Below are 11,727 nucleotides of genomic sequence, written 5' to 3' on the forward strand. Positions count from 1 at the left end.
ATTCCTTTACTATAAATCATGTACAAAGTATCCATATATCTCGATTCCTTCAGCTATTCTTTTTTTTATAAAAATTAAATATGTAACAAATTTTTATTGCAGTTTGTGCTTTTAAATACAACTATTTCCCCAACAACCGCACTGTCAATATGAACAGAAAGAAAAAAAAGAGAAAGAATAAAGGAACGAAACGTTATGAAAATAAACAGCAATTAATGTAAAATACATTACCCTGAAAACAAAACATTTAAGAGAATAGTTAGAACAATAATTTGCAAATTTTTGGTATAAACACGTTACCAAGGAATTTTCTTAGATCCTCCGTACGATGTTATCGATAATCGACGTTTTCCAGACTTTAAACTCAAACTTGTTGATGACTCTCGAGACGATGCTATACTGTTGCTGTATCTTTCAGACATTGACGTACCACCTTCATTATCCGCATGACCAAATGCGCTGTCAGACCGAGATCGCTTCTTAAATGAATTTGTAGATCGATTGCTTTCCTTTCTGCTCACTTTTGAATCTTGACTAAGTTGTCGATGATTTTTGTGCTTATTCGATTGCTATAAAGATTTATTTTAATTACTTTTCTTGGGAAATTCGAATGTTGATGGCCATAATTATTATTCAGCATCAGTAACTCGCTATTGGATAATTATAGCTTTTACTGATGCTGAATGTCAAAATAGTATAGATTTAGAAAAAAAATTACTCCCAAATTTTATGGCCATCTGCAAATATTTACAGCTAAATTAATTACTGGAGTACTGTTGTCTAAACTCATTCGTCGTTTCGGATGTAAATGCGAATGACTATGATTTTTGTGAATGTGTGAATGATGTGAATTTCCTGTTGAATTTGATTCCGTTTTCTTTTCAGATTCTTTTGAGTCATCATCATCATTTGTTGTATTTTGACTAGGCTTCTCACTACTATCGGATACATTTACAATTGAGACACGTTTAGCCTTTTTCTTATCATCCTTAGTACTATTTGGTGTGATTTCTGTCGAACAGAACTTCTCTATACATTTCCTGTCAAATGCTGGTGTGGATGGTGCTGACACTGTACAAAATAATGAGCTGTTTGATGATGCTTGAAATGTTGGAATTGAGCTATTTAGAGGAGCAAAATTTAGGTGTGAAAAGTCTTGCATTCGTTCAGGAACATAATTAATTGGATTGACTTCACCGGTTTTAAAATTTACAGGAGGTGTCAATGGGGATGATGGATATGTAGGATATGGGGATGGAAGGTTTTGCATGTAAAAAAGATTCGGACTCTCTAGTTCTGATATTGGTAAAGTACTAGACGTTCCTGTATCTTTATATTCAGACTGTAATTCGGGAGGATATGATAGGACTAAAGATAATTCAGACCGGAAAGGCTTCGGTTTCGTAAAATTCGTATTATTATTGTTTGGTTCTGTTTTTTCTGATGGCATATCAGCACAATGTGTTTGCAGTTCCATAATATCTTTTGATAAATTCTCAATATCATACAGCAGTTCCTCAAGATTTCCACCAGTCTATGAAATGAAAATTTCAATTTTAGATTCTTGATTAGCTATTTATTGAAGGATGTAATACCTGAAATGATGACGATGATGAAGACACAACAGGATTCACGACTGGCATTTCAGTGCTTTCTTTTGGAGCAGCTATGTAGTTAGTATTGTTTGGAATATTTTCGATAGGGATAATTGATAAATTATTCGGAATCACGTTATTAATGAAGACATCAGGCTGACTAATTTGAGGAGGAACTTTTTTCCTTATTGGTGAGAAGAAGTGCTTTAATCGAGATTGCTTTTTAGGTGCTGGTGTATCTTGACTTTCAGCAATCGGATTAGGGATTGTAACTTCAGAGATTTCACGAATAGTAACAGATTTTGGCACGGCATTTTCTTCACGAATAGCTAAAATGTTGCCTTGTAGATCTGTTTTTAAAGATATTAAGGTCATTAAAATATGCAGATGGAAGTAAGTTTGGCTACTAACCAACAGATCCGCCAATTTTCTCATATGGAAGATTCTCAAAATGTGCAAGCGGTGGACTTAATTTTTGTAAGTAACTTAAAGGACTTAAAACATCTACTTTATGTAAAAATGCTGATAAATCATTAATTGGAATGGAAGTGTCTTCATTTTGTGTCAACGATGAATTTCCCTCAGAACTCTCTTCAGTTACGACAGAAAGATGTTCAAAATTAAGCTACGAGAATGTACACATTAAATGAAATAGGAAAGAGTATGCAATAAACAAAAGAGATTCGTACATTTAGTCTGTCCTTCCCTCCACGTTTTGGACTTATGTTTACATGTTCATCGTTTGAAGTATCTGATGATAGCTTCGATGATGATGCTCCTTCCCCGCGTTCTGTGTTAACGACATTTTCATTGTTTTTCAAGTTTTCTGTTGGTGCTGGCTCGGATTTTTCATTCTCACAACAATCATCATCACAGCAGCTTTCACATGAGCATTCGCTACATTCGGACTGATTATCTTCTTCTCCATTTTCATTCCGATCTGGGTTTGAATTAAGAAACTCATCTGGATCAATGCCTTTGATACGTAGCAAATTTTCCAATTTATCATATTCATCCCGCAACGTCCATATTTCTCTCCTCAACTGCTCCCTCTCACGCTTTAAGGTTTTAATTTCAGATTGACCTATCCGTTCATTATTCAAAATTTTATTATTATATCCACAAAGAGATATGTCGACAAAAGAGTAAAAGATTTAATATTATTAATCTCTTCCTGTAAAAAAGTACAAAGAAATCGTACCTTTTTCAACTTCTGCATTGATATTTATAGTTCTAATCCGTAGCTCCTCATTCTCATAGATCATTCCACGACTAGACTTTGCATCAAGCCTATATAATACATAGATATGTATAAATATATTTTTCTACTTCCAAATGGATCTTAGCATGATGATTTTTACGTAAATATATTACTCAACATATATCCCCTTCTCCCACCTCTAGAGCCGTAAAGTCATTAACTTTTAATTTTAATTATCTTAAAAATATAAAATCTTCATGCATGCTTTTCGATATTGTACTTGTATGATTATGTGCCATGAATGTTTTGCGATCGCTTGGCTCGTTAAGCATCACAAAATGTTTACATTGGAGCTTTCATGAGAATTATGATTAATTTTTCCCGAAAAGAAAACAAACTTCTGTAAGGTTGTTGTGTAAATAGCTGTTTAAAATACTGTAGGTGTATGACTAAGACGCACTTTTGCAATGACCTGTTTAAAATTCTTTAGAAATCAAAATATATAAAATAAACATTGCATTTCTATCGACACTATATCTCTCGAACACCTTAGGTGATTTTCTTAGAAATATGAGACTTTTAATGACTTTTTGACTATTTAAATTGAAGGAAATGGATTAATTTTATTCATTAGTTCTATCAGCATGAACAGTATTAAATTCTTGGCACTACTTGTTTAACAAGCTTGTTTACAAATTTTACGTCTTTCTTCCCGAGTGACTCAAATGAAAAGGAGCCGTAACGGAGCTTTCAAGGCCTTTGTATCGCTCGGACACTAAGTGACCTGGCCTGAATAATACCACAAATTGGCGACATCATAAATCTAAACTTGAAGAAGGATATTAAAATTTGAATTTTTATAGCTTTACTTTTGACGGAGATATAGCTTTTACTGACAGAGAGAGACAAGAAGAACTAGATGACTAGAGGTTATTAAAATATCATTCATTCATATACATCACTTAACAAGTCTCAATGACCGAAAGTTGAAGTGCTTTGGCAACGGAGTAGTTTCATTTTTCGGCCTTTAATTATTACACACCGAACCAGTGATCATCTACTCGATCCTGTGTTACTTTTCAAAGTTTATATACTGAAAATGTGACTCACAGCTTCCTTTTATAGGCTCAGACGGGGATTTGGGATCAAAAAATTCTTTTTCATTTTGCTAGGGTTTCTTGAGACAAAAGCCTAACCCACTCCTCTCATTTTGGTGTTCAGTACAAAAAGGACACTCTATCAAACAATGAGAATTCATTCAAGAGCTTGCTCTTCTGAAATAAACCAGGTAAGCTAGGTCACAAGCATACTTTCAGTTTACTCTTCTCAGATCAAAAAATTAACTAGCTTCGCCGATGTGTAAGCTAAATACAGTATGACTGATTAATCTAAACTGGCCGTTGACAACCTTTTATTTTCACGGCACACCTTGTTTGGAAGCCTCGACCGAAACCACACAAGACACACGGTTCATGGCATTTCAAAAAGACACACAGGCCCACGATTCATCTAAACGATAGGATACCATCTCTCTTCCCACCCAAATTCTGAACACCAGCTCCGAACAGCTCCCTTATTTCAAATATTTTGCAATCTTCACATTCAAATAAAGAAGTCAGGAATAAAAAATGATATTTTGACCGAAAACAGAAGATATTTAAAATATTATTTGGCTGGGGAGAAATTAAGGTCTATCCACACTTGAAACACATTATCATTAATCAGATGAACAGTTGCTTTGATATAAAATGTTATGATGACGTTCGATTATGATCTTTATGTGCGCTTATTATGCCATGCTTTAGAATTTATGAGTTTAAACTTGACTTTTATGTTTGAAAAGTAGTTTTTTGCGGCTGTAAACGGAGACATAAATTATAAATTTATAAAAAAATAAATATTTACCTCCTATTAGGCTTGTAATTAGCATGTTTCCTTTTTTCCCGCAGCATGTTGTTTCTTTTGTACATTTAATAATAACAATAATTAATAATAACTTCAGAGAGTGAAATAGAAGATAGGAGGAGCAGAATACAGCACAGCGATAGAGAACGATCAGCACTAGTTTTTTTTTATTAGGATATTAATTTTCCAACACTTAATTACTTTTAGTTTATTTATTTAATTTATTGTTGTCCTAAAGACTTAATTAAAATGCTTTAAAATAACAACCATATGACTAATTTGCATAGATATAATAACACATGCGTCTATGAGAAATCGGAATTCCACATCACACTTTCTTTTTTTTGTTTAAAAATGAATTCCATCTACACGCCTTTTAAATAAAAGGAAAATTTGTTTATACTGTAAAATACTTGTCATCTATTTTTAACGCATTCAATATGAAAATTAGTAAGTAGTCGTAGAAGAGAGAAACGAAAATGCTATAAGAAAAAAAAAATAAGCATAAGAAAAGATGTATTATGATAGAATTAAGAGCAAGTAGTAAAAATGAAGGAAAAACTACGTAATAAAAAAGAAAATGAAATGAAAATTCCTCTTGATTAAAAATTCACATCGTTATTTAGAATAGAAAGAAAGAAATACGATTCCAATTGATCAAGTTGAAATACTGGGATAAAATAAGTATGCTAAAAGCTTAAAATAGCTCTTTTTACTTCACTTTACTTTATTTTGTTTTGTTAATATTTCATATTTTGATTTCTTAATTGCATTCAATTGAATGTTGTCAAACTGTACAGTAATAATATACACTCGAATACGATTGGCACAATTTTTTCTTTTCTTTTACTTTTTTTCAATTTTTTTTAATTATATCAGTTCGATTTTAGAGATCCGACTCGATCACCAGATGATTTTCAACTGAGAACTTTTCCTCAATTTTTCTCAAAAAGATATTTTTAGAGAAAAACATACATGAGACTGGTTTGTTGTTGGTTTCATTCTCCGAGATGACGTCGCGTGTCCAGCTTCAAAACACTATTCTTAACTATTAATGCACGCTTGAATTAACATTGGTCTAACAAAGGAAGAGAGTTTGCAATTTTGAATGCGATTGAGAAACAATGGTTACTACGATGCACTTTGGTGCGATTTGTCTCGAAAAACTCTAAGTATTAACCTTTGGAAGGAATGTAGATGATTATCCTACCTTTTAAAGGTACATTTAAAGCAATTTAAGTAGAAGAAACGTGCCCTAACAATTATTCCAGTGCATTTTATACCTATTTTATGGCATGCTAATAATTTAAAACAATATCCCGAGCGGCACCAACCGTATGTGTGGTAGCCAAATGGCGGTCATGCGGCGCTGCCGGCTGCCGACTGCCTTGAGTCAAGGCAGAACGATATTCGCCATACGACTGCCTTTCTGCCTTGATGGCGCCCCCAGATGTCGATTTATCCGCTTGAGCGGCTGCCACACAACCGCCATTGCCGTTAGATTGCCTTGCCTTTTAATTGCCGTGGCGGTGACATAAAGGCGCTTATGCGGCGGTCATCAAGGTAATATAAAGGCACTGCCTTGAAATTGCCTTCTGCCTGCCTTCTTACTGCCTTCTGAAATCTGTAATAAAACTGTTATAATTAAACATAATTTAAATTTTATTTTTCAGTTAATAATAATAATTCTCTCTTTATTTTATCAATAATATAATTTTTACAATTTATTAAATTATTTTATTATTTTTGTCCTCATGCTGATTGCTGTGTGCATGCAATTGCTGGCGTCATCCAACTATTCGTATACTCCTTGAAATTGACAGCATCACTAAACAAACAAAAATTACCAGAATAATTTTTTTATAAGAATTCGACCTGAAATGAAAATGAGCATTAAGTTTAATATTTTTTATGCATAAAATGGTACAAAACCAGATACATACCTTGATAATCTATTACTTTATAGTACGAATGTTGCATTTTAATTCGAAAACCCACGTGGAAAAATTCTTTTGTTATTGACGGTGGTCACATGGCAATCACAAGGCGATAACAAGGAGATCATGGATTTGCCTAAATTAAAAGAAAAATCATTGAAAATTTGATTTTTACTTACTGTAAGTTCTTTCTTTGATGGGGTGGTTGGTCTTTGTATCATAAACTTTCCATTAATCGTCACAAATTGTCTTAAATTTCACTTTACCCTGTTAATCGAAAAATCACACATTTATTTTCTTATTTTTTACATTATCACATAATTTTATTTAAGTTATTTTACTTACATCAATTTCCTGCTACATTACAATTTTTTTTTGAGTCTTGTTTAGTCCAATTAACGCTCCAGATTTATTATTTTATCAATTTTTTTCATAAACGATGTTGACACTTGAAAAATTAAAACTCAAATGAAGAACACATGAAAAAAATTGTTGCACTCTTGTTATTGAAGGTGGTCATATGGCAGTCACAAGGCGGTCATATGGCAGTCACAAGGTGGTCATATGGCTACCACGAGGTGACCTTGAGGCGATCGTGCAAGGCAAACGGATGGCAAGCAAAAGGCAATCACAAGGCAATTATATGTCAGCCACAAGGTGAACATATACGGCAGTGCCTTATGGCAGCCTTATACATGGCAAGGCAGTGTGAAGGCTGCCACATAGCTGTCATTGCCAAAAAATGCCGCTCGGGTATAATTCAACATCTTAGCTCAATGAATATATGTGGAAAATTTATTCCTTCATGACGCTTTGATAATTTACTTCAAAAGAAAGATATTATGAGAAGTCGCATTTGTTTGGCACATTGTGTCATATGAATGTAATTTGTGCAACAGATTTGGATTTGTGGATGCTTTTGTATATAAAATTACTTTGAAAGCCAAACATTCATCATAAGCAAGTGTATTTACTTGACAACATAAAGAGAGAGGAGATTAAACATTTAAATATCTCCTGACTACATTCCCGCTGTGATACTTAATTTAATTAGAAACAAATGTTAACATATGCAAAATCAAATTATCTTTAAAGTTTCCAGCATAAAACAAATATCTCAAGATTAAAGCTTATACTTCCTTACACTAATTCGCATGAATGCACTTGTTAGAGTCCAATTACGAATATTCTGCTTCTCTATTCATTCTCATATGTCCGATTTTAAAATACAATTTACACTTACATTGTTGCATGTTTTGAAGATGGTTTATCAGAACAACATTATTTCGACTTTTTTTTTAATATTAAATAATATAAAATCAGTTGCTAAGTCTCTTTAATTAAGTGAAATCTTTAATAAAATTACATTTAATATAAATTTTTTTTTATTTGTTTACTTTTTTATCTTTTTTAATGTGTTTTTAATGTGTTAGTGAGATTATTTGTGTGAGTCCGTGTTTAAGGTGTTTTCCCGATTATTTGATTAAGATTTATCATTAGGTCATCCGTATGACTTAATATTTAAACAAAGAGTACAAAATCGCAATTAAAGCATTCAGATTTCTTGCCAGTCCCAACGGTTTTTTCTGTGTCGCAATAACATAACGGCCAAAAAAAATTCAAATATCTCGACGCGACGATTTAAAAGCGCTGAATAATCTTCCACGCGAAGCTGAATTCTTTCTTTTTGAACTTCTCTAGGGAAAATGTCTTACAAATTCTCTAATAAGGTATTGAAAATAATTAATTTAAGTGGTTTTTAAAAAGTTTTTAGCTGATATTTTTGAAGAACGAATTAGTTAAAGTGGATTGCTATTCGAGAATGCCTTAATTATAGTGAAATTAACACAAAATATGCATAATTTTGAAAAAATAAGTTGTGTGTTTTGTTATTCCCTCACAAAACGTGGATAATGATTTCATATTTTAAATTAAGAAGCATTTATCATGAGGCACAAATCAGCGTGGAAAAGTGTTGCACTTTTATAGCTTAAAGTTGTGCAATTAATGAGTTCTTCCTATAATATTAATTTTTATGAACCACATAACCTGAAAATTGTATCTGTAAATAAACTAATTTTTCTTCTCTTATTTTTAGGCTATTGTAATCGATGGCCGTGGTCATCTTTTAGGACGATTGGCATCAATCGTTTCTAAACAAATATTGAATGGCACAAAGGTTGTCATTGTCCGTTGTGAGGACTTACAATTGTCAGGACATTTCTTCCGGTGAGTTTTAGCATAAAATTGTGTGCATAATGCTACAAAGTCTTATAATGATGATATCTATTCTTACCTACATTGTTTGATTGAACGATGATATTAACACTGGATAAAATCCAACACTGATTAAAATTTATGCTCAAAAATATGATTTTTCATGTGAAAAAATGGAACTAACGATGATTTTCTTTTGTCTAATTTCAGCAACAAAATAAAGTTTCTTTCATTCTTGAGAAAGCGCTGTAATGTAAATCCAGCTCGTGGTCCATTCCATTTTAGAGCTCCCAGCCGTATGTTCTGGAAAGCAGTCAGAGGTATGGTTCCATACAAAACACGTCGCGGAAAGCTTGCTTTGAACCGCCTTAAGGTATTTGAAGGAATTCCACCACCTTATGACAAGCAAAAGAGAGTTTGTGTTCCACTTGCAATGAAAATCTTATGCTTAAGATCAGACCGTAAATATTGTCAAGTTGGACGCGTTGCACATGAAGTCGGCTGGCAATACAAAGACGTCGTCAACACTCTTGAAACCAAGAGAAAGATCAAAGCCCGTTTGCATTATGCTCACAAGCAGCGATTGGCTGTAAGATATTTTATTTCATTTGCAATTTTATTAAGTAACTACTACATGCTTATTTTCTATTTTCAGAAACTTCGCTTACGCGCCACACAAAAAGTTTCAAAGGGAATCAAGAAACAAAATACCATCCTTAAGAAATATGGATTTGTCACATCTGAAAATGAAGTTAAAGTTAATGCATAAATTATTTGCTGAAATATTGTAACTTGTACAATAAGATTCAAAATAAAAGCGGAGAATCTTTTATGAAAAAAATATATTATTAATTGATCATCATAGATGAATTATTTATTGTTCCTCAATATTTTATGTTTTTGGTATTTTGATTTCAGTGATGATAGTTGTGCTTGATAGCGTTATCGTTTATTTATTCTGCAGTAAAATTGAGTCATTTCAGTTGATTCAAATTCAAGATCAGTTAAAAATACATGTTGATAGACTGATCATTGATGATGATGATTGGGTCCTAGCGATCCACTGTGAATCGTAGGTTGATTAGGTTTCTGTTCCTTATCCTGGTTATTCCTGCTAGTTTGTTTTTTTGTTACTCTGCCTGCGATACGGTTGAACGGCAAGTAACTGATCTTTGGATAACCATTTAACCGTAGTAATTTATGATACTCAAATCATCTGTACTCAAAATATATTTCATACATGTGCAATGCATTACACTAACAGATATCCTTGAAGTTATTTCAAAGATCAAGAGCAATGTTACAAAATCTTAAATCCCTAAAAAACGAATGTAGCTAGTACTAATTTTGGAAGAGTGAACATTTACACTGTAGTTTGTAGCTTAATGAGCATGTTGTAGTTTCCGTGAAAAATGCCAGTAAAAAGCAAGAAGTACAGAAGAATAAAATGTCATTCACATATTTGAAACTAGCTATTAATTGTATTCTGACTAAAACGTCGGCATTGTTATATCAAAATATATATACACGATGTCATGTGTCGCGCCTCGTTTTTTTTATAACCGATAATAAAGAGAAGAGTATCGATTTTAATTGCAGCAGCAAAAGGGATTAGACACAAAAAAAAAACTTCCGCCTTGATACAATTAAATTAATTAGTTAAATTATAATTTCAAAGTAGATGCGAAAAATGCTCAAATATTCACATCAATCTATGGATCAAAGCATGCATTTAATATTAATGAGTTATTTTAAAAGCCACTCTTATTTCATTGTAATCGAATTTTTCATAATTATTATTCAAAGTTTAATTTACAGGTGAATTTCTTGTGGGTTCCTTGCTTGTTATTAACAAAAAAAATTGAGTCATGTTAGAACACAATTAAAACAACAAAAAAAGTCATCAAAATATTATGTGTAGTTCCACCTGCACGATATATGCAAAAAACAGAAAAATATGCAGTCGCACAATTTTCGGCTTTAATTGCAGCTGAATTTTATTAGGTCTTAAATTTTAACATAAAGTATAAGTAATTTTATTTTTGAAAATTTTAATAGCTTAAATGTGTTAATTACATTAAGAGTATCGTGAACAATTGTTTTAAGTGCATTTTTAAACAAAAGGAATAGCTTTATAATATATTTTGTTGCCTTTTATGATTATATGGCACAAAAACACATACGAATGATCTTTAAGAAGCATGAATGAAGAATTTTAATTTAAATTGTGGAAGCAAATGATTTTTATAGATTCATCGTGCCTGTGAAATTCTCAAAAAGAACTTCTTTTAAAATTACATTATGCAAATATAATTATTTCATTTATATTGTATTATTCCATTTCTTACTTTGTGTCTTGTGGAGTAATGAATATTTATGGATAAGTAATTACAAATAAGTAAATTGTAGTATGTAAATATCCCAGCTTAATAACACTCATCCACCTTTTCGAAGATCAACATTTAAAAGTTAATTTAAAAAACTTTATTGAGGCAAATCTTAAAAGATTAATTAGTGATGAGATTATGCTTCAAGGCGTACGAGATTGAATCAAGATGGAGTTGCAGCTTAAGGCAACTTTGGAATACTGTATGTAACAATACATGGAAGTATTAGAAAATGTTGTAGGATAAGCTTGATTGATCAATACTTAAGGTTGTCCACATGCACGATTATACGCGGAAGTCATATTTTACGTCGGCGGGCCTTACAACATGTATAAAAATAGATTAGAAATAGTTTTCTATTCGGTTGTTAAACTTTCATTTGTAAATCAATGCTAATTTCATTTTTTCTTTCGCTGCACTTCTGAGAGCAGAGTCGAAGATGGGAAAGAGTCTAAATTCATGGTTTTGATCTAAAGAAGTCAATG

General features: G+C 32.2%; 2 protein-coding genes across 2 annotated transcripts; one reads left to right on the forward strand and one right to left on the reverse strand.

The window, feature by feature from the left end:
• Positions 1 to 74: 74 nt before the first annotated feature.
• Positions 75 to 5,607, reverse strand: LOC139088129 (MATH and LRR domain-containing protein PFE0570w). Its single transcript, XM_070637188.1, has 9 exons — positions 5,428 to 5,607; positions 4,702 to 5,183; positions 2,797 to 2,885; positions 2,285 to 2,679; positions 2,007 to 2,220; positions 1,596 to 1,945; positions 752 to 1,534; positions 301 to 569; positions 75 to 141 (listed from the first exon to the last, which is right to left on the reverse strand). Exons 2-9 carry the CDS (start codon positions 4,764 to 4,766, stop codon positions 75 to 77), a joined length of 2,232 nt encoding a protein of 743 aa, XP_070493289.1. The 5' UTR covers positions 4,767 to 5,183; positions 5,428 to 5,607.
• Positions 5,608 to 8,293: 2,686 nt separating this feature from the next.
• RpL13A (ribosomal protein L13A) lies at positions 8,294 to 9,698 on the forward strand. Its single transcript, XM_070637125.1, has 4 exons — positions 8,294 to 8,368; positions 8,737 to 8,867; positions 9,066 to 9,444; positions 9,511 to 9,698. Exons 1-4 carry the CDS (start codon positions 8,345 to 8,347, stop codon positions 9,622 to 9,624), a joined length of 648 nt encoding a protein of 215 aa, XP_070493226.1. The 5' UTR covers positions 8,294 to 8,344; the 3' UTR covers positions 9,625 to 9,698.
• The last annotated feature ends 2,029 nt before the right edge of the window (positions 9,699 to 11,727 follow it).

The sequence above is a fragment of the Chironomus tepperi genome, unplaced genomic scaffold, assembly GCF_022539635.2.
Source record: "Chironomus tepperi strain 1889 unplaced genomic scaffold, CSIRO-AGI_Ctep_v1 contig_161, whole genome shotgun sequence".
Classification (NCBI taxonomy): domain Eukaryota; kingdom Metazoa; phylum Arthropoda; class Insecta; order Diptera; family Chironomidae; genus Chironomus; species Chironomus tepperi.